Source organism: Tachysurus fulvidraco, chromosome 1 (assembly GCF_022655615.1).
Source record: "Tachysurus fulvidraco isolate hzauxx_2018 chromosome 1, HZAU_PFXX_2.0, whole genome shotgun sequence".
Lineage (NCBI taxonomy): Eukaryota > Metazoa > Chordata > Actinopteri > Siluriformes > Bagridae > Tachysurus > Tachysurus fulvidraco.
Genome location: NC_062518.1, coordinates 28,081,393 through 28,105,796, shown reverse-complemented (window position 1 = coordinate 28,105,796; position 24,404 = coordinate 28,081,393). Strand labels below are relative to the sequence as shown.

The 24,404-nt window shown below is 38.3% G+C and overlaps 1 protein-coding gene across 6 annotated transcripts in view; it reads left to right on the top strand.

Annotated features, from left to right (window-relative positions):
- The window catches only part of cacnb2a (calcium channel, voltage-dependent, beta 2a), a 59,884-nt gene extending 40,384 nt beyond the window's left edge, over nucleotides 1-19,500 (top strand). For 3 of the 6 annotated variants that reach the window (XM_027169402.2, XM_027169405.2, XM_027169403.2), the window contains 11 exons: nucleotides 4,472-4,594; nucleotides 4,922-5,058; nucleotides 5,268-5,344; nucleotides 6,646-6,785; nucleotides 8,709-8,789; nucleotides 9,187-9,245; nucleotides 9,782-9,891; nucleotides 12,750-12,901; nucleotides 13,447-13,542; nucleotides 14,749-14,928; nucleotides 17,678-19,500. In XM_027169402.2, the coding sequence (XP_027025203.2) occupies nucleotides 4,472-4,594; nucleotides 4,922-5,058; nucleotides 5,268-5,344; nucleotides 6,646-6,785; nucleotides 8,709-8,789; nucleotides 9,187-9,245; nucleotides 9,782-9,891; nucleotides 12,750-12,901; nucleotides 13,447-13,542; nucleotides 14,749-14,928; nucleotides 17,678-18,400 (1,878 nt within the window). In that variant the 3' untranslated portion in view covers nucleotides 18,401-19,500. Of the gene's footprint in view, nucleotides 1-4,471; nucleotides 4,595-4,921; nucleotides 5,059-5,267; nucleotides 5,345-6,645; nucleotides 6,786-7,087; nucleotides 7,108-8,708; nucleotides 8,790-9,186; nucleotides 9,246-9,781; nucleotides 9,892-12,749; nucleotides 12,902-13,446; nucleotides 13,543-14,748; nucleotides 14,929-16,757; nucleotides 16,793-17,677 lie in introns of all 6 variants that reach the window. The other 3 variants (XM_027169404.2, XM_027169406.2, XM_027169408.2) reach the window with 2 other exon arrangements.
- Nucleotides 19,501-24,404: the final 4,904 nt, after the last annotated feature.

Here is a 24,404-nt window from a genome sequence, read left to right as displayed (position 1 = left end):
ATTAAAATGTAGTTATTATAAAATGACATAATTCTATGACATCTTTATTAATCTACCATTAGCCTAATTTAATCCATTGTGACCCTGACCAGGATGTTACTCCGGATAAATGAGATTAACGATTGCCTTCTTTGTTTGTGCCACTAACATCATATCTGATCACTTACTCGCTTGGACTTTTTTTTTCTTGCATTCCATGTTATCCTGTCTCTGATGTACTCTGGACTCAGTCAGACTATCTCAGATAATCCTGTTCCCCACCACCACCGCACAACACCAACCCACTTCCCGAGATTTCTATTCTTGTATAGAGCAAGAAATAAAAACATAAAAACAAAAGCCAGTACAGCAACTGACACCCCATCACACACACACACACATACACACACACACACACACACACTCGCACGCACACACACACACACACACACACACACACACACACACACACACACACACACACACACTCGCACACACACACACACACACACACACACCCTCGCACACACACACACACACACACACACACACACACACACACACACACACACACACACACACACACACACACACACATACACACACACACACACACACACAAACACACACACACACACATACACACACACATACACACTCGCGCACACCCTCGCACACACACACACACACACACACACACACACTCGCGCACACACCCACGCACACACTCGCACACACACACACTCGCACACACACACACACACACACACTCTCGCACACACACACACCCTCGCACACACACACACACACACACACACACACACACATACACACTCGCGCACACCCTCGCACACACACACACACACACACTCGCGCACACACCCTCGCACACACTCGCACACACACACACTCGCACACACACACACACACACTCTCGCACACACACACACCCTCGCACACACACACACACACATACACACACACGTACATACACACACACACTCACACACACATTCACATACACACTCGCACACACACACACACACACACACACACACACACCCTCGCGCACACACACACACACACACACACTCGTACACACACTTGCACACACTCGTGCACACACACACATATACACACATACACACACACACACACACACACACACACACACACACACACACACACACACACACACACACACACAGAATGGCGTGCCCTGTCTGCCTGGTCAGTACTGCATATATTATGGAAGCCTGAGTTGCATAACAGATGGTCTGTGAGAAAGAGGGGCATGTAAAAATAAAAAAAATAAAAGAAGCATCAGTAAATATTAGTAAATATTTATATTTTATATCAGATGGATACAGATATTAATTATATTAAGTGTGTTTTCTCTTGGTTTAAAGGTAATGTTTGCATTGGGGTAAATGATTAGGTTTTTGTAAGGTAAGAAAGGAGGGGGATGGGAAGGTCAAAAAGGACGGACAGACAGAAAGAGAAGAGCTGACATCAGTAGTCTTACCCAGTGATCCAGAGCAGAAAAGTAGTTTTGTGTGTGTGTGTGTGTGTGTGTGTGTGTGTGTGTGTGTGTGTGTGTGTGTGTGTGTGTGTGTGTGTGTGTGTGTGTGTGTGTGTGTGTGTGTGTGTAGGCCATAATTGGGATGCTAGTGACACTAATTTTCTCTTTTTTATTTTGCTCTCTCTCTCTCTCTCTCTCTCTCTCTCTCTCTCTCTCTCTCTCTCTCTCTCTCTCTCTCTCTCTCTCAGACACCCCCCCCACACACACACACACACTAAGAGGCACAGATTTGTCACAGTTATATGTATGTCTGTCCATCAAAGTCTCTTGATTTATGTACTGCACTGCTGACAGCCTTCCTGTCATCCTCTTATTTGTGTTCACTCACTGCTAAGGTCATTTAAGGGACATCGATTCTCAATTTGTCATAAAACTACAGTCAAACATCCAGTTCCATTTTATAGTGTATGTTGGTCAGGTATTAAATACTGAACTTTGACGCTTCTTCTGATTAAGTCCTCATTTTACACATTTTAACATTTTTTTTATACAAAAACGAGGCAATGTTATAATCCAATTCCAACCATACAGTGCATTGCAGTCACTTTTTTTTTGGTCTGATTTATTATAATTTAGGTGAAATGAATTGTAAAATGATATTACCAAAGTCTCTTCTTACATGTAACACAGGTTACTCTTCTCTCTTGTCCTTCTTGTCAACCCAAGTTATTTATAAACCCCTTGTTTTAAAACACTCAGCATATTAAACCTATATTAAACATAAAAAAAAAAAAAGCTACAACAGTCAGGGGAATTTTGCCATCCTGGTTTTTACATCTTCCACAAACATTGGTGCACCGAGAACGCTCCCATCTGTTGATTGATTGGTGCCTCGGTTACACCAGCACGCCCGTGAGAATTCTAGTGTTGAGATGAGGCCTGGAACAGGAAACCGGTAATGCCAGGAAATGTAAATAAAGCAATAAATCTTAATAACTTAAGCTTTTCTCTCACATCATGATGCAAACACAGTGTTCCTATAAAGTACAGATCCACATTTCTGCATTTTGTCTTTGTTTTGTACAGTACGGTCTGTTTTCCAAAACATAATGCTTTTCCTATTGGGGGTGCTATTAGTTTTATGTGCTTAAATAATACAAAACAGATACCATCTGTACCCAGATTTCTTATAAGTATTAAGTCTATGGTATGGTGTGTGAGTGAATGAGAGCCTGTGGTTGTGCCCTGCGATGGGTTGGCACTCCGTCCAGGGTGTATCCTGCCTCGATGCCCGATGACACCTGAGATAGGCACAGGCTCCCCGTGACCAGAGAAGTTTGGATAAGCGGTAGAAAATGAATGAATGAATGAATGAATGAATGAATGAATGAATGAATGGATCAGCTATTATATGTTATTGCAGTATGCCAAACAAATCTATCTATCTATCTATCTATCTATCTATCTATCTATCTATCTATCTATCTATCTATCTATCTATCTATCTATCTATCTATCTATCTATCTATCTATCTATCTATCTCACCACCTCAATGGCAAAATGATAATATTCCTTATTTTTTACATTTTAGTGGCAGCTGGTTGTTTATAGTAAGAAACAGAAAACATAGCGGTATATTGTGTTTTCCACTCTCTGTTTTAAAGCTTTACTAGCTGTACTGTGAGCATAGGAATATCAAGGAGACAGGCATAGGAATAATAATGGTCCACTGCAGGAGGAGAAGAAAAAATGAGAACTAGCATGCTGTATCGATTATTTTCAGTGGAACGGTTATAAAGGTATTTAATTGCAGTAGTATTAATAGTGGTATTATATAGTTCATATGCTGATTCAACAAAGTTATCAGTACTCCTGCTATTGTCTTGCCAAAAATCTACTTAAAAATTGTGGCAAAATATGTACAATTGACCTGTACAGAGCACACAGTCCTTTTGTTTAGTATTGTATGTAGTGGCGTTCTAAGTGTGTCAATAGCCTTCAGCTTTTGAAATTCTTACCAATTAGCCTATCTTGACTTCTTCCCTGCTTTTTAACATCGTGTTGTGTTAGTTAGTGCTCGTGAGCACTGATAACGTAAATGTTAGCACTCACTCATGACTCATGAGTGAGTCAGGCTCCCCCGGTTCCTCTGACTGAGTTCTATTTTTAGAGCAGGCGCAATGGCGTCTAGCCACACACTGACTAAAAAAAGCTTTTTCTTACACAGCGATGACACTGTTGAACTACTTGAGGTAGTTTTGTGATGAAGTTCATCCTAATTGGTCTACACGGTATCTATAGCACATAACAAACAATAAAATTATTGGATCCATGTATAATTTTAACTCTGGCATGTTGTTTTTAACTGTTACAAAAGTATTTTATGACACTGTATTATTAATATTGTGAGACAGGCTTGGGAAGTCTTGGTTGTTATGGCTGTATGATTTGACAGCTCTTGCTATTGTTACATAAAATGATGAGATTATGAATTATATAATACTGAAATCCTACACGTTTCTTCAGGTGACAAGTTTGCTGGAAGATAAATAAGTAATAAGAAATAAGGTTTTGCGGTAGCCTCAAGAACAGTAGTCATATAGTACACTATTCACGACAGGTAAACAGTTAACTTTGTTAATTTTGTTAAATAGACAGTTCTTGTTGGACTCCAAATCAGTTTCTAGTTCAAACTTACAGTATTTCTTACCATTCTGTGGTATAAATAAAAGGAATTGAATGTTATAAAGGTTTCAGAGTCCACTTGTTGAATCAGTGGTAACAGTAACAGTGTTCCCAGGTTAGTTTGGTCATGTGGTGAGGTCAGGATAACTGAAAGACATACAGATATTTCTAATTTACATTATTCTGCTGTGAGATTTAAGTTGGGTTTAACTTAATGAAGTTAGTTACTTACTGTATCACTGTTCTCTCTCTCCTTTTGTTTTGTTTTCTTTTATCCTGAGCAGACAAAACCAGTAGCATTTGCTGTTCGTACAAATGTTAGCTACAGTGCTTCCCATGAAGATGATGTCCCCGTGCCTGGCATGGCCATTTCATTTGAAGCTAAAGATTTTCTACATGTAAAAGAGGTCAGTCATAAATAAGCCCACACACACATGCGCACAAACACACACCAGACATAAACACACACAGTCGCAAACACACCAGACAAACACACACTACACACACACACACATCAGACATACACACAGGCACACACACCAGACATAAATACACACACAACAAAGATAAACACACACACACGCACAACAGAGATAAACACACACACAGACACACACACAATTAATTGTAATTTACTGTGTGTCTAACACAGCGCTAATGGTTTTGTGTGTATATTTATTGAGCTGATGTATATAATGATGCTGAGTTACTGCTTCTATATGTGCTTTTGGCAGAAATTCAATAATGACTGGTGGATCGGCCGCTTGGTGAAGGAAGGATGTGAGATCGGTTTCATCCCCAGTCCAGTGAAGTTAGAAAGCCTACGAATCCGCCAGGAGCAACGAGCCAAACAGAGCAAATTCCCCATCAGGCAAATGCAGACACACACACACACACACACACACACACACACACACACACACACACACACACACACACACACACACACAGCCCAGCAGACTGGAATAGATGACAGCATACTAAATTAAACCTGCTATTTATTTATGTAGACTTATTGTGCTGCTGAAATGTCAGCTGCTAACTTTGTCACAATCAATTTTTTTCTCTTTCTTTTTGTAGCAAATTGGGAGCTAACTCCTTGTCCAGTTTAGGGGACATTGTCCCAAGCTCTCGAAAGTCTACTCCTCCCTCCTCAGGTTAGTTTTTTTTTTTTTTCTTATATATATATATATATATATATATATATATATATATATATATATATATATATATATATATATATATATATATATATATATAGTTATCAAACTATAAAAACATTTAAATTCAATGTGTAATATATAAAGGTTTATTGTGGCTCTAGAGTTACATGCTCTTTATATAATGTATTTTTATTTCCAGCTAAATGATAAATAATTCTTACTTGTTCCCAGACAAGTAAACATCACATCCTTCATCCATCTTTAGGCTATAAACTTCCATGCCATGTTGTGCACTCTCAGCTGCCAGGTCTTCCACAGGAGCACATTTTATTTGGCATGACCTAAAAAAATTAGTGGAAAATAATACAGATTTAATGAATATTTAATTTCAAGAGAAAATGTCTTGCATACGGTTACATTTGTCTAGTAACTCCTATTATAGGAGTAAAATTATTATTAGATTATTTAACCTACTTCTAGGCTTTTTACTCACTTGAAACTTCACATTTTTTTCTTCTACTGTAATTTGTTTTCTACAAATAAAAGTGCAGGAAATAACTATTTCAAGCTTGTAATGAGTATAAATTTATAGAAATAGGTTTAATTAATTGCATATTTGGTTTATTCTAATCTTGTAGGAAATATTAGATACATTTGATTATATTCAAGATATTTTCACTTGCTAAGATGCCATTTTTTGTAGTATGGGCAAAGTTGACCACATTCTACAACTCATTTCTGACTGATAAAAAAAAAATCTAGGTTAAATCTAAAACATTAGCATTGCAAATCAGTACCTATTTTAATTAAAAAATTTTAAGTACTGAGAAAATCTCTAACTCGTAAGTTCTTCGGTTTTTCATTTTGAGGAATCTTTAAGATTTTTAACGTTTTTTTTTCTCTCCTATTTGTAAACAAACCTTTAATTATCCAATGAACACATAAAAAACCCTCCAATAAACCCATTGATTACACATCCTTACATATCGTATATTATGTATTGAATTACATAATATTTGGTGGACACTTAAATAAAGAAAATTTCAATGGAAATAGTGTGATGGTTTGGTGTCCCATGCAGCATCTGCATCCAGGATACACTCATCATGTGAGATAAGATGCTGAAGTCATGTATTGTTGGTTTATGGATTATGATTTTGGAATCTTTGGAAGAAAATTAGATTGTGGATTTGCATCTCCATTGGCACTTTATTATATATTCATTAGGATCAATATATGTAAAGTTTGTGTAGTCTCATATATAACTGTTTCTATATGTCTATATCTGTGTATAGCCATTGACATAGACGCTGTGGGTTTAGAGTCGGAGGAGCCTGAACCTCCTCCACCTCCCCAGCAGCGTTCTCCAAAAGCCAGCCCAAACCAAGTCATATCCACTTTAACCCGTGAGAAACGAATGCCCTTCTTTAAGAAGGTAACCTGAGAGGCGGGTCATCCCGTTTTTCGCACTCTTTCATACGGTCGTACTGTATGTCTCTCCAACACCACGCGGTGTGTGTCCAACTGTCTGCCCATGCAGCATCTCTGTCTGTTTGACTGCACGAGAGCAATAAGCATGCTCGCCTAGATAACCGATAACCTGACTTTTCCCCTTCTGCTCTCCCTTCTGTCTGAATTTCTGACTTCAAATTCCCACTCTGCTATCCTCTTCTGCGCTCTTCTTTTACTTAATGCTTTCACTTCCTTTCTGTCCTTCTCCTTCACTTCCTCTCTCAGCTAAACAGAAGCTGAAGTCGGTAAGTTAGGCTGCTATAAGGAGTCTCCTGAAGCCTGACAGGCCCACTGGAGTCTCTGGCTTGCTGTGTGTTTTTCTCCGTCCCACTAATCTGTCAATCTAGTCTAGCTTTGATGTAGATGTGAGTGTGTGATACAATGAATGGGACCTCAGATAATGGCTAATTTAAATTCTCAATCAGTTCACATGCAATTTAAGCCTGGAATCATTTTAAAGTTTGTTTCATCAATCATCAATCCTCAACATCAGCTATACTGAAAATACCCTCAGGACCTGACTTCAAGTTTGGATTATTTTTTTATTGTTTTGTATTGAGTTCCCATTCACATTTGTGTTACAAAAGAATGTTATTTTCTTGCTTGCTTGACTAACACATGTTTGTTGTGAATTGTTCAATGCACTGATTGTGTCGTTGATACCGAAACGTGTACGTGCTTTTGATCAAATTTGTGATGTCTGTGTTGTTCTGCTGTTTTTCTGATAGATTAAAGTGATCATCTTTACTGTTAAATATCTGAAACAATAAAGCATGATCACACTTATAAGGAAGACCTGTTCTTGTGTTAGATATGTTGTATTAGATAAGTGGACAAAATCACCTAGTAATGCAGCTCAGCCACTGCAGCGATATGGCTACCACAGATACAGATTATCTCTGTTTTAATGTTGTTAATTGATGAATTTGATTTGAATTGCTTTCTTTTAAGTTATACAAACGTGATAAAATTCACACTAGTGAGACTCCTTATATGCAAATTTACAGAAAATCAGGTCACTCTTGCAGGATAAGTACATTTTCCCCATACCACATTGCCCGTGTGAATGCGCCTACAGATTAATTATGATTAAATTCATTTGCATCCAGCTTGATAATTGAAGCCCACTGTTGATGCCATTATATCATATTTTGCCCTATATAACTGTATCGTTCACCAGAGAACTGAGATCTTTATAAATACACACATCAATCTCAGCTTAGTTATTCTGTTCCACTTTCAGGCTGAGAAGCTTAATTAAGAAGATTAATTTGTGATGTGAATAAAGTTCAGTCTTACATTACAGAATGTTAATTAGATGTTACAGTTCAAGCACATGTTGATGAAGTAGACTCTCTGCTTCATTGAAAGATTGAAAAGCGTGTCAGGAACTAGTTTAGTCATGGTGGACTTTTTCTACTTCAAATCGTAATGCCTTACTAGGCATAAATAGGCAGGAAAAGAGTTATATATATATATAAAAAAAATTGTATATAACTTTTTTGGGATTTGGTGTGACTATACAACAGTGGTTCTCAATCCCAATAACAGAGACCTCAATGTTCTATACATTTGTTGTTTTCTGTAAAATCCCTGATTGAACAGGATCAACAAGCACTACCTAACCTGGATCAGGTGTGTTTAGTGCAGGAAAACCAATCAAATATGCAGCACATGGGGTCCAGTGGATTGGGATTGGTAAACCCTGGTAATGTGATGTGTTTTAATTAACATGTATACTGAATGTGATATAAGTTTAGTGTGTTGTGTGTGTGAGTGTGTGCGGTTGGGCATGACGGGTTGAGTGCGGGAGAGGGAGAATAATGTGGTTTTCTGCACTCTCCAGAATGAGCACATTCCCCCATATGACGTAGTGCCCTCCATGAGGCCTGTGGTTCTGGTGGGACCCTCACTCAAGGGCTATGAGGTCAGATTCTTCAACAATGACTATAAATCATTGTTGAATAATTTATATTTATATTTATGAAGCATCATAAATCTTGCCAGAATTGCAGTGTACAGTGTTGCAGTAAGATTTCCAGGCAGTCTATGCAACGGAGGATGTTTTTCTGACCGCATGCTGGTTTCAATGCTTGATGCTCAATTTGAATGAACATCAGGTGTAAACTCCTTATAGGTTTATCATACATTATAAGAGATACATATATTACAAATATACTCCATATATAAAGATATGTACACTGACCAGTTTCAGTAATAATACGCTTCAGTAATAATGTAAGTACCATTACGTGTGCATTTACTGTATGTCTATTCTGTGTCTCTTATTTACATTCACATCATACTTAATTTTTTTTGTATAGGTGACAGACATGATGCAGAAAGCATTATTTGACTTTCTGAAGCACAGATTTGAAGGAAGGTAAGAGCTAAATCAAAGTCATTTTTTATCTGAAAGCTCCTGTCCTAACTGGTCCTTCTTTGGGGTAGTTTATGTATTACTGTGTGTATGTGTGTGGAGCTACTTTAAATAGTCTTGTCTCATTGCCTTAATTGGCCATGCTGGACCATAAGCACAAGGCTGGCTTGCATGCCTGCGCCTTCTCCTAGCCTGAGTGTTTTCCCGGAACAGGACCGATGCCTCTTCCCAGTGCAGACAACACAGCTGTGTGTGTGTGCAGAAATAAAAGCAAGTTATGAGCAATAGAGCAATAGAGTAACATTGTTTACCCATTAAAATTAGTTCACATAAATGACAGTATTGGATTTCAGCAACCACAGTTTGAAGTGCAGACTGAATAATAAATGTATGCATTTTTTTTTTCATTCTAAGTGATTGAAGTTCTGGCTTGTACATACTGCAGTGTCACTTTTTTCCTCTTGTAGAATTATTTTTGGGAAGTCATTTTCTTAAATGGCTTGTGCACATGCGCTCTCTTTTCCTCTCTCTCGTCCTAGGATATCAATCACTCGGGTAACAGCAGACATTTCTCTAGCCAAGCGATCTGTCCTGAATAACCCCAGTAAACAGGCCATCATTGAACGCTCCAATACGCGCTCCAATCTTGGTAAGTGCATGTGTGTGGTGAGTGTGTGTTTGTGTATATTATGTACTTGTTTTTGTGTGCCTGGACTTACATTTACATCAGACTTACATTTGTCTTGGGAAATCGCCATTGTGTATGACTTCAGTGATTCTGACTGTTCATAAAGCATGTGTTCATCTACTGTGAAAGCCATAGGAAATGATCAATGGTCTTCTTAAGGATGTTCCAGCCATCTTTTTCCCCACAAGGTTAAGAAAGTGACAATATCCGAACAACCTAAAAACATGACTGGAAAGTAGGACACACAGGCTTTTGTCCTAACTCGGTGTGTCAAACTCAAGGCCTGTAGGACAAATATGGTTTGATGATATATTGCATTTGGTTCATAAGAACTTGCAAAAAATAATACTGCAGTAACGTCCTACTTAAATACTACTCTCAAATTCTCACTTATCTTGTAGTGTAGTGACCGCCTATGTCTCACTGCCTACTCTGACCACTCGAATTTCACAGGGCTGATTAAAATCAAGGCCTATCTGCTGCATTTGCTGTAAGTTAGTCCTATGTCTAAAAAAAGATTGGCATCAGATGTTGGCCTTTAGTATAATTCAGTGGTTCTCTTAGCATACAAGATACCAATCTATGTCAATTCTCTTTCCTACTGTTATATATTTTTATATATATATATATATATATATATATATATATATATATATATATATATATATATATATATATATATATATATATTGGATATGAAAGAGGTATAGTCTTTATAAGGGCTTGCATGACTCTTATTGTGTACTAGTCAACAGTCGGCCTAATTCATTAAACTTTTGGACTAGTCAAGCTTTTCTGAAGCAAAAACTAACGTGAGCAGTAAGCTTTACATAACATGATATTAGATATAAAATACAAGTTAAAAATATTTCATTAAAGCAACACAAATTAAACACATAAGCATAGTCTTACACAATGTTCAGTTGACTGTAGAAGTCATTTAGTCTGAAATATTACAATTAGATTTTCTTTACCAGCTACCACTGTTTTTTTTACCACTAGCGTGACTGGTGACACATCCCACAGCAGCAAAAAGTGAATATATTCACTATTGATTAAAATATATTAGTCTAATTGACTAACATACTTCTTACTACTTTATTTTGTAGGTTCAATTCAAAGGTTTTTTTAATACAAGTTTGAGAACTTAATAAAAAAGACTTAATAGAATATCATGTGCTATATGTTTACATGTTAAATGTAGTAGCATGATGTGTGATTGTTACATGTAGTAACAATACAGAAAGTGCAAATTTTTCAAAATGGGAACTGAATAATTAACGTGCAGGTGGGTTACATGTAGTAATAAACTGCAGTGTGCAGTTTCAATGGAGTAAATAAGTCTTTATGGAGTCTAAGAGATTTGTAAGCTGGACACTGAGGAGCCTGATGGCCTAAGGGTACATGGTTATCTAATAGAACACGTAGCCTTTCTTTTTCCTAGAAAAATTCTCTTATCATTTAATCAATATATGAGATGAAAATTTGGTACAAAATGAATAGCTTTACTTTATGACTGACAAAAAAACTTGCGAATGGTATAACCTAAATATGTTCCCCTGTTGTGGCTCAGTGGTCAAGGTGCAGCGTTCAAACCTCCAAGCTATCAGTGTTAGGTCCCTGATGCACCATGGCTTGATAATAAGCTGGGAAATGTGACAAAAAGAAAAGAAAAAAAAAGTTGAGACTCAAATATGTAAGGGTCTGGGTTGTTGAGGATTCCGGAGGATTGGTGATCAAGCCCCAGGACTGCAGAGTTGCCACTGTTGGGTCCTTGAGCAAGGCCCTTAACCATCCCTGATCAAGGGGTACTGCATCATGGCTGACACTCCCCTCTGACCACAACCTCCAAAGTTGGGATATGTGAAGCACGAAACTTCACTGTGCCGTTATGTATATGTGATAAAATAAAGGTTTATTCTTCTTCTGTTCATAATGTGGCATTTTTATGTATTATAAGATCAGGCTTCTAATATCATATCAAGACGAAAGAATATTGAGCACAATGAGGAAGGTGCAGAAACTAAAGTGTGTGAATGGAAGACAGGGAGAGCAGGAAGACTGTTATGATTGTTAGTTTGGCTTGATTAGTGAGCCATGATTAAGATCAAAGGCATTCCTTGTGGCATGACCTCCTGATTGCACTCCTGGCAATCTTCGGTACAATCGGCATTGAGCACACACGATAAAAGCACGCAATGTGCACACACACATATACACACACACACACTCACGATTAACACACTCTCAAAACATCAGCTTCCCCAAATCTATTATACAGTACTCAGTATTTGATTGTGTGGCATATGGAAATTTGTTAGAACGACATAGCTACAAAAAAAAACTTTACTCAAATGTGGATACTTCTAGTTTTTACATAGATTGATTAACTACATTAGGGGCTCTTGAACTTTATATAACTCTCAAAATTATGTCTCGTAGTACCTTCCGTAACATGGTAATAATGTCTTGCAATGAATGTATGCATTAAATATTTCCCACTATGTCACTTTTTTATGTCTGTGTGGCTGCATATAACTGTAGCGGAACTGTACAGTAGATGCTTTCAACACGGTTTATGTACATGACAATAAGCTTCGTATGCAGATTTCATAAAACAGACCGATACCTATAAGAAATCACTAATACGTATAATAAGTTTCATAACGCTGAATTGTGGTTTGTACTGCTGTAATTAATAAAAACATCCCTCTCGTCGAGAAGAGCTACATGAATGGAAACTTGCGTGAGTAGGATACTGACATGAGCAGTGTTGTAGTAAGTGATGCTTTACGTTTGTTTGTGTGTTTGTGTGTTAGCTGAGGTACAGAGTGAGATTGAGAGGATCTTTGAGTTGGCACGCACACTGCAGCTGGTGGTTCTGGATGCTGACACTATAAACCATCCGTCTCAGCTGGGCAAGACTTCGCTCGCGCCAATCATCGTTTACGTCAAGATAGCGTCTCCAAAGGTACACAGGCACACACGCTCGGTTTGTCCCTCTATATATACTGTACGTCTCTTAGTACATCCGGCTTTCATGAACATTGTCACAAAGCAGCTTTACAGAAATATATCAAATTAGGATAGAACTTATACGTTTAAATGTACTGTATCCCTAATCAGAAAGACGGTAAAGATTGCAATTAAAAAACTCCTTGAGGAAGAAAAATTGAGAGGAATCAAGACTTCAAAGGGACGTCATCCTCATCTGGGTGCCATTGAAAAAGTGTGACTATAAAATAAGTTTAGTCTCACGGTAAATCTAACAAGACACTGTGATATAAAATGACAGTGATACGATTCAAACACAGTATAAAAGGAACAAAAATGTTTGTTTAGGAACTAAAAGTATTAATACTGCATTCACAGACTTAATAATAAAGTTACTATAGTTATAATTCTATCAGTAATATGTACTGAAATTTACTGAATGTCTATGCCGGTGTGATCACTTTTGGGGATGTGTTGGTATTGTGTGATTTCTATACCGATATTGTGTTTGTGTGTGTTCAGGTTTTACAAAGATTAATAAAATCTAGAGGAAAGTCACAAGCGAAACACCTCAATGTGCAGATGGTGGCAGCAGACAAACTGGCTCAGTGCCCTCCGGTGAGTATAGACATATACGTATGCATACAGACATAGAATTTTAGTTTTTACAATTAGTATAGATTTGAGACTAAACCAAATATGTGTGTGAGAATAGGGCTTTTGTTTGAACTTTAACAGTAGCGTGTTACAATATTGTGGTGTTGTGTTTGCTGAGCGTCTGACCGACTCTGTCAAGGCTGTTATTTAATTATTTTTCAACAAATGAACGGTGGCATTCGCATAAATCCCCAAACACAACCAATTCTGGTTAAATAATTTCAGTTTAATCTATAATTTTGCAACCTTGAGGTTAAGCATGTTGCAATACATAACATTTTATAAACATCAATCAAATGGGACTGAATTCAGCCAAGTCACTAAAAATTAATTTTGATCAAAATAATAATAATAATAATAATTGTGTATTGTTGCCTATAGGACACTTTTACACCTACGCAAGGAAGTCAGTCGATTAAAACATTGCTGGCCGTGAGATTTTTTCACACAGAGAAGTTCTCAGATATCTGTGTTGTAGTAAAATTTATATAAACATTAATATTTCAGTTTGTAAGCAGAGAATCAAACACCATTCACAATGCTGCTGTGCCATAGTGAAGCTAAAATATTAATATTTTTTCCTTATTTTCTCTCTTTTCACTTTTCTGGGGTAATCAGACTTTATAACATGCTACACACTTACTGAGATGCATGTACAAAGGAAAGCCTGCAATTCTCACAACTATATATTTACTATACTATATATAGTTGAGTGAAGGGTTTTCCCAGGCCAAAGTATGCTATTTTTATCTACAGCATGCACCCCTAGAGTATGTGAGCGGGGTAGTCTAAATCTTCCTGTCTTACTTTACTTACTAAAATATTTGGGAATTTAATTTCTGATTTTCGATACATCCTAAATAAATTTGTAAAATTCCTAAATAGGTTCCTTATTTCTGACACATTTCTTACACCAAAACAGACAGATACGCTTCTCAAAATTCACTTGAAAATTTTAAATGCTGTTTTAATAGTGCAGTGTCCTTTTTTTTTTAACAGATTAAATAAGGAATATTTGATGAAAATTACATTCGTTTCTGTTTATCTTGTTATAGTTCTTTTTCTTTTCTCCCCTCTTTAATCCTTCCTTTCTCCCTGCTGTTATGCCATTAATCATTCATTCATCATTTGTCTCTTCTCTGCCCCAAATACAACGTCTATTTTCAGGACCTTTTCGACATCATCCTGGATGAGAATCAGTTAGAGGATGCCTGCGAGCACATAGCCGACTATCTGGAAGCTTACTGGAAATCCACACACCCGGCCAGCTGCACTCCGGCCAATCCTCAGTTAGAGAATCTCACTGCCGCACAATCAGACACTCCTGATCCTCTGTCTAATCTGCAGGTGTGCACTAAACGTCTACATCCTACTCCTACACCAGCATTAAGAAAGAGACAAGATGATGATGAAGTGGGGATGGTCATCTGTAAGGGAAAAAAAATAAGAAGGAAGGAAATAGAAACAATTCAGACAGGCACAAGACTATGCTCCAGGGCTTATGGTGGTGGAAATGAAAGTGACAGAAAAGATCAAGAATGAGAGATGAGACAGACAGGGAGTAAGAGAAAAGACTCAAGGCCACGGTGAAGATAGAGCAGAGTGGAATTGACACTGTCACAAGCTTTGAGTGGTGAAGTACCGCATAGGATCACTCACAGAATCACTCATGTATTTCTCCTTGGCTTTAAAACCATTGTAACTCCATCGATGTAATAATTCATGTAGTTACATTATTATATGCCATTAATAGGTTAAAAATAGTTTAGAATGTTGAAGATCGGGTGTGCAAAGGTTCTAGAAAACCAGGATCAATCAAAGAAGTCCAAAACATCCCCAAACATCTTCATCATTGAGCAGGAAAGAGGGGAATAGTCAGAGAAGCAAGGGTAGCTATCAGCATGATGCTTTCACCACCATGGCTTCACTGTTGGGATGCTCTCAGGGTGATGAGTTTAGTTAGTAAGAAACAGAACTTTTTTACAGGTCAGAATGGTTCCTTAATGACCGTCCTATGAACAGCTTCTCTCCTCTGAGCTGTGGAGCTTCTCTCCAGCTCCTTCAGAGTCATCTTTGTCCTTAGGTTCATTCTCTGATGGTGTTCTTTACATATTTGATAAAGGATTAACTGGTACGCCATAGGATGTTCAGGAGTTGGTATATTTTTATGGCCAAATTTATGACTGAGGTTATGACTGAGAAGACTGACCTACTCCTCAGTCTTCGTAATGCTGCGGGGGTTTTTTAGGTCTTTAAAATAAATTCCGGGGCCTCCCAGAACAAGTCTGTTGTATTTACATTGAGGTCATGTTACACCTTAAAGCCATCCGGGAAGACACTGAATTCTGTGCAAATTTTTAATGGTGAATTAATGTTGCTTTGTTTGTTGTCGGGGACTTTTTCTTGTTCTGCACGATGGTGTTTGTTTAGGCGTTCACTAACAAACTCTGGGTTCTTACAGGAGCATTTAATTAATTATGTCACTTCTGATTGCAACTGGTTGCACCAGAACTAATTTCCCAGCAATCACAGAACATTCACCCAACATTTCATTTGGAAGCAAAAAAAAAAAAAAAAACGTTCTGTGGACGTTCTTTATAGGTTTTATTTTATAATCAAACACAAACCTTCCCAGATTGTTATTTTGTAACAACCTAAATAAAACCTATACAGAACCTTTCCTAATGGTTATCTACAAATAAATCATGAAATCTGAGATTAGGAGAACATTAACACAACGTTAACGGGGGATTTCTGCAAAACCTAAAAACACTGTTCAGTTCCTGTAAAGAAAACTTCACTGGCTAACCAAAAACAAACCTTAAAAATGGATGTTCTGGGAACCAAAAATTGTGAGCTGGGTTAGTGGATTCACAGCGAGGAGGTAAGTACTAATAACTGGGGTTAAGGATTATGTGCTATTTTGTGTAGATTTATTACATGTGTATCAATATCCAAATTATCTCAATATTAAAGTTGTAACACTACAAAAAGTAGAAGTTCAACAGGGGTGAATACTCATGCAAAGCATTATACAGTGTGTGTGTGTGTGTGTGTGTGTGTGTGTGTGTGTGTGTGTGTGTGTGTGTGTGTGTGTGTGTGTGTGTGTGTGTGTGTCAGTATGTTATATTCTGAAAATAATGATCTTTTTATTGCCTGCTGGGGCTTTTGTTCAGTCTGAGGAGGCAACAGATGCATAGCTTTGTCTATGGTGAGTGTGGGTGTGCTGGTGATGAGAGAAGAAGTAGAGACTGTCAGTTATTCTTACATTCAGAATCAACTCTAAAATGTACAGTACAAACTATAGTGACAGGCAAGCTATATGTAACAGGCCTGCTTACTTCTGACTAAACACTGATGTGGCATTTCTGAGTTTGAGAAAGCTGACTGAAATTCTGTGCGTGGTTTGCAGTGGTCTCATGTTCTGTATTGATAAAGCACATAACCTCCTGAAACACAAGGTGCTGGAGCTGGTGCGTTTATTTATTTTTATTATTATTTTTTTTTTAAGAGCAAACCTGTTTAAGCACCAAACTATTATCTAATCAGCTTTAAACCATGCACACAAACATCTGCACAAGCACATCTGGTTTTGAAAGCATGTTGTTCCACCTAAAGTCAAATACGTTCACATCTGATCACACACTAGTTGTTTTTAAATGCTTAAAGGCTGTTGTCCATTAATTAGCTTTTTACTTTCCTGTAACATAATTTAGAATTAAGTTACGTTAATTTTTTTTTCAACAGCTTGTCATTTTCATGTCTTCATGAAAAAAAAAAACCTTGCCCCAAATATTCCCTGCTTTAAGGAGCCTTACGTTAATGTTTCCTTGGTTCCAGACCAGCAACATTTTAATGACATAACTGAACAGATTTTTTTACACACTGGAAAAATGTGGAATGATTCCAGCACCAGAACCTTGTCAGTAGAAAAGGGTCATCGGTGTGTTGTGTACTGTAAGTGTGATTTTTACAGCATTGTATTGAAGTGACTATGGGGGTGAAGCAGATAGACGCATGCCCAGTGTACAATGATGTGAGTCGTGACTTGTGTGTTTAACCACTAATTGATGTGTGCATGTCTTTGCTAACCCAGGGAACAGGGGATGTGCAGAAGGCTGAAAAGTCACTAGGAGAGAGGAAGAGTTCTCTAGATCACCACCATCACCATCACCACCGTCACCATCATCGCCTGCAAAAGCAAGAGAGCCTGGACCAAGTGGAGGATGACGATCAGGAGGAAGCTGTTAAAGAACAGACAGTCTTACAGAGTGAGCGAAGAGCACCGCACATACACCACTGCTCTTCGTCCACGCGGACTGAACATCACAATCATCACCATCATCACCACCACCATCACAGTCGCACAGCACACATATTCTCCAGGCAAGAGACGCTGGAGAGCAGAGACTCTGCATGTGCAAAGCCACATGCCACTCACACACAATCAGATCCACCCACACACTTACACACACGACACACAGGGGAGGAAGAGGAAGAAGAGGAAGAAGAAGAAGAAGAAGAAGAAGAAGAAGAAGAAGAAGATGAAGAAGATGAAGAAGAGGAGGAGGACGAGGAGGAGGAAGAGGAGGAAGATCAGCCTGTTCAACTTAACCATCATCACCACCATCATCATCATGGAAAGGGAGGAAAGGAATGGGAGCGAGAGCACGATCACAGCGAGCGCAATGGCCAGCAAAGCGGACAGCAGAGATCACAACAAGAACGATATCACGAGTGTGAAAGACAACACTCTGTTGAAAGAGAAGAGAAAAAAGAAGAGACAGACTGGGAGACAGATCCTTACATAGAGGAGTAATGCACAACAAACACACAAACACAACCAATGACTGCAACAGACAAAATCTACACTTTTACAAAACTTAGTTTCAGGTCCAGAATCTTTGCCAACTTCGATCTACATTGGTGAAAACAAACGTGGTGAACGTTTAAAGGTGCAGTTTGTAACATTTCAGTGTGTTCGTAGACTGATGATAGAACTTCAAAGCTATGTGATGTGCAATAATATGGCCTTTTGATTGATTTGGCTAGTATCTTCATGTCAAGCATGTCTTGATAATTCAAGCCTGGAAATGAGCTCCATCTGACAAGATGTTCTGAAAACAAAGCTACAAAACCAACTTATGATGGAATCATCCCATCATTTTAGTGTAGTTCTACAGGAAGAGGAGGTTCATCAGTGTTTCCAGATTCATAGATTCACCGTGGTCATCCTCACAGGTTGCAAAAGGCTTGAATAATTACAAACTGCTCCTTTAATAGTGAGAGATAACGTACTGTAATGTTCTATCATGTTGCCATGGCAACCCATAGAATTTTGTTATTATAAATCAAGGGAATATGTGAAACATCTTTCAAACAGAAAGTTAGATATGTTGTAGACCCTCCAGGATTGTGTATCATTCCAAATATTATTATAGTACACAACAATTTTAGTTTGTAATTATGGGTTTAAGAGGTGATTCGTCCACACAGAGACTTACGTATCGACACGTAACGCATAACCCTTAGTGTTTTGCCTGTGAACTGCCAAAATCTGTGGCTAACATACTTTTTTGTATTTTAGCCTGTCAGGACCGAGTTATCGACTTGTCAAAAATTTACATTTCCTTGAATGCCACAACACTTGTGGTGCAGATGACACACAGGCACAAATTTCCGTCGTTCCGTCATCTGACATTCGTTCCAAGTTCACTTTAGGTTCAGGCTCATTGCAAAGACTAAATGTGTAGTAAGAGAAAATTAGATCTAGAAAACAGAAAATCACTAGAGAACTATGAAGCTAATAATGCTAATTCTGCACCTCTTCTCACACACACACACACACACACACACACACACACACACACACACACACACACACACACACACACACACACACACACACACACACACACATACTGCACACACACACATACATACATGTGCTGCTATCCTGCCCTCTGGACTTTTGGCTCTCTGTTACTATGCCTCCTTTGTAAAGACTGGTGTTTTTAAAGATTACATTATTGTAAATAAGATATAGGTATCCATGCATACTTGTTCTATCAGTGTGTGGAAACGTGAATATTAAACAATAAATATGAGTCAATATTAATTTCTTATGGCATGAACAATGAAGGTATGTTTTTTTTTATTAACTGGTTGCTCGGTCATCGTTAATCTTTGTTTCTTTTTAATAATTCAGCATCGTTTGCATGATGAATTGTGGTTGCTTTTTGATTCGAGAGAAATATTCATTTAATTAAATGTAATATAAAATTATTCACTTGATAACAGAAGCTGTAGCTTCCTTTAAAAGTCTAATAACATGGGTTAAGATGTATAAGGAAATCAGAGATTTTGTGCACTTTTAGCATGATTATGTCCCGAAAAAACGTATTTCTATGTTGGTTTAATGAACCGTTGAAGGTTAATCTGTGCTGCTCAGCAAGTCATTCAAAATCTTTTTGAAGGAATCTTAAGAGTCTTCTTAGTGGTTATTTTCTAAATTCAAATTTTATTTGTCGCATACACAACCATAAAGAACTACAACATGCAATGCTTTTCAAACATCTGTGACATAAAAAGAAAAGAAAAAAATAGAAGTATCTGTATAAGCAAATATATTGGTTCTAGCAATTTCTAAAAAAAAAAAATCTACTCAGGAAAAAAAATGGACATAATAAATAAATACCACCAATATCCAGCCAATCAAGCCAAAGCTAGGGCAATGTGGTAGTCTACTGGTGAAGGTATTGGTGTACCAATCAGAATGTTGTGAGATTGAATCCACAAAGCTGCCACTGCTGGTCCGCTGTGCAAGACCCTTAACCCTCAATGCATAGAACTGAGATAAATTATAAGTTTCTCTGGATAAAGGTTTCACCCAAATGATGTACAGTATAAGCCAGATAAAGTGCAAAGCTCTTTCTCTCCTGGAATACAGCAAACATTTGCACAATCCATGTTTTTGTTATACAATGGCCAAAATTTTGACAGACACCTGAGTGTCTTACTCGTGTATGCTATTTGAATATCCCATCCATCCATCCATCCATCCATCTTCTACTGCTTTTCCGGGCCCGGGTCGCGGGGGCAGCAGACTATGCCCAGACTTCCCTCTCACCAGACACTTCCTCCAGCACTTCCGGGGGAATACCGAGGCGTTCCCAGGCCAGCTGAGAGACATAGTCCCTCCAGCGTGTTCTAAGTCTTCCCCTGGGCCTCCTCCCGGTTGGACATGCCCGGAACACCTCCCCAGGGAGGCGTCCAGGAGGCATCCGAAACAGATGCCCGAGCCACCTCAGCTGACTCCTCTCGATGTGGAGGAGCAGCGGCTCTACTCTGAGCTCCTCCCGAGTGACTGAGCTCCTCACCCTATCTCTAAGGGAGCACCCAGCCACCCTGCGGAGGAAACTAATTTTGGCCGCCTGTATCCAGGATCTTGTCCTATTTGAATATCCCTTTCAACTTAATTCAGTGCCTCCTTTGCTGCTGTAATATCCTCCAGTCTTCAGACTATATGGATTCAACCCCAATGATACTAAAGTGAAGTGAAGTGACATACGGCTAAGTACAGTGACCCATACTCATACCATACTAGATACCAGAGCTATACAAGCCTTTAGAGTCTAATCTGTTCTTCTTGTTTTTAACTTTCTATATTTACAGCTCTCTCTTTTCTTTTTAAGAATGTACCAATCAGTTGATCTGACACCTGCTAATCTTTTTTGCTGTCTCTCTGATGAGTTTGTATAGATTTTCTTTAGTCTATCAATGGCTCACTTTACTGGAGAGTTGCACACATCATAAAAGAAATCAACTCTAGACCTTAGCATAGCTAAAGCAACAATAATCTCTCAAAGGTTGTACGTTTATGGATCTGACTGTATATAGTGAACGTTGAACCATGTAGTATTTTTGTCACTTGTAATGTTTCATGCTTAACATTCCAGAACTCGGTGAACAAGAATGGAACCCAATGCAGTCATTGTAGATACTGAAATACTGCTATGTTCAGCTTGGTTGCAAAGAGTTTTTATTTAACTTACAGAACTACAGCTCACTGTCACACCATTCTGTCTAAACGCTAAAAAAAAATACTGCCGATCAGCAGTTTTTTTTTAATACTTTAGTTCATATGACACCAATAACCATAACACAGTCAATATTAATTGAAGCTCTTGATATTTATTTGCATGACTTATACTGTTATGCTGTTTAGGTAGGTGGTACTTGTCAAAGTAACCAACATAAATGCCAAGGTTTCTCAGTAGATCATTGCCCAGAGCATCACACTACCTCTGCCAGCTTGCCTTCCTACCATAGTGCATCATGGTGCCATCTCTTCCCAGGTAAGCAACAGACACAAACACACAAACACACACACAGCCATCTGTGTGATATAAAAGAAAACGTGAAAAAAATTTAACAGACCAGGCCACCTTTTTTATTGATCCACGGTCCAGTTCAGATGCTCAAATGCCCATTGTAGGTGCATTCTCTGGTAGACGAGGGTCAGTATGGTCTGCAGCTACACAGCCCCATACACAGCAAGCTGCAATGAACTGCCTGTTCTGATGCTACAAGACCTGCTGTTTTGGAGACTGAACCAATCAGGTAAAATCAGTCGGATCCTTATGCTCACTCATTTTTCCTGCTTCCAACTCAAAGTCCTTGATTTTACAATGGTTTTCTTATTTTATCACCACCTGCTTTTTATAAATTAAATGTTAGATGCATGTTGATCAATTGCATATATGTTTCTTTACGGGGAATTTTGTGAGTAGCAAAAAAAAAACTACATGAAAGATTGAATTATTGTATGTGCAAAAGTAAGTGAAGCCCAATCTGCATCGGTAAAGTCATGTGGGTAACAGATTCAGGTGAAGCACATTTGGGTGTTTAATTCATCAGTTAAGCAGACCAATTAAATTAGACATCCTTTGGAAAGTGGTTGGGCAACACCGATTAAAAGAGAGAGGAAACCAAAGAAACTACTGTAGTGCCAAGGACTCAACAATGCCTAGAGGAAAGGAGATATCTGAGAACATCAGGAAGAAGGTGATGACAGCCCATCAGTCTGGGAAAGGCTAGAAGACTCCAAGAGATTCCAACTCCATCCATTCACTCTAAGACAAGTTACCTACAAATGGAAGGCATTCAGCATGACCACCACTCTCAAAACTATCAAGAAGCACTAGAAAAATAATAAATGAGGTAAAGGCCGACCCACACATCACCTTGTGAGAGTGAAATTTATGGGAGGGATGCTAGAAAGTAGCCTCTGCTCTCAAAAAAGAACAAATCAACTTTGCCAGAGAGCATTTGGATAAACCAGGGGCCTTTTGGTAGTCCATTCTTTGTACAGATGAGTCCAAAATAGATTTATTTGGTCATAATCAAAACCACCATGTCTGGAGAAAAGCAAACACTGAAATCCAGGTAAAGAACCTCCTCCGAACAGTGAAGCATGGTGGTGGAAATGCGAAGGTCTGGGGCTGTTTTTCTGCCTTCGGGCCAGGGCGACTCCATATTATTCAGCGAAACTTGACCTATTTCTCAGACCTATCAAAAATTCTTGAAGAGAATCTCTTGCGGTCAGTCAGAGAGCTGAAGCTGGGCTGAAAATGGGTGATGCAGCAAGACAACAACCCTAAGCATTCAAGCAAATCCACAAAGGGTTGGCTTAAAAGAAAGAAGGTTCACACTCTTGATTAGCCTAGTCAAAGTCCGGATCTCAAAACAATTGAAATGTTGTGGCTAGACCTGAATTTCCTTCTAACCTATTCCAAGTTCTTCAAGGAGGCAAAAATCCCCAAAGACAGATGAGAGACTGGTCAGTGGTTACTGAAGACGTTGAAGTAATGGCTGCAAAAGGAGGTGCCACAAGCTACTAAATAAAAGGCTTCACATACCTCTGCACAAGTCAAATGTCCTTTTTTTGTGAGATTAACCCCTTTTGTTCAATAAATATTCTTTTTTATTTGTGTGTCCCCTTCACTGGGAAGTGGTTTCTAGATGTACATTTGATTAGGTTATTCTATTTTTATTTATTTATTTTTTTTTTTTTTACACAAAACCTGATCATGTCTGTATCTTCGCTTCAGCTTGAGGTCACGAACAGATGGCCTCACATTTCCTTTAGGGTTTTTTGGTAAACAGCAGAATTCATGGTTCCATTATTCAAGTCTTCCAGGTCCTGAAGCAGCAAAACAGCCCCAGACCATCACACTAGCACCACCATATTTTACTGTTGGTATGATGTTCTCTTTCTGAAATGCGGTGTTACTTTTACACCAGATGAAATGGGACACACACCTTTCATAAAATTTAATGTTTGTCTCGTCAGGCCACAGAGTATTGTCCCAAAAGTTTTGGGGATCGTCAAGATGTTTTCTGGAAAATCTGAGACGAGCCTTTATGTCCTTTTTGCTCAGCACCTTGTCTTGGAACTTTGCCATGCAGGCCATTTTTGCCCAGTCACTTTCTTATGGTGGAGTCATGAAAACTGACCTTAACGGAGGCAAGTGAGGTCTGCAGTTCTTTGGAAGTTGTTTGTGGGTTCTTTTGTGACATCTTTGATGAGTCGTCGCTGTGCTCTTGGGTTAATTTTGGTGTGGCAAGAGAAATTGAGGTGTGATAAACCACAGTTAAGTTATATTTTAAACACTTTTTCACCCAGAGCCATGTAGGTTTGGACTTTGTTTTTCCTTAATAATAAAAACCTTCATTTAAAAAACAGCCTGTTGTGTTTACTTGTGTTATCTTTGACTAATATTTAAATTTGTTTGATGATCTGAAACATTTAAGTGAGACAA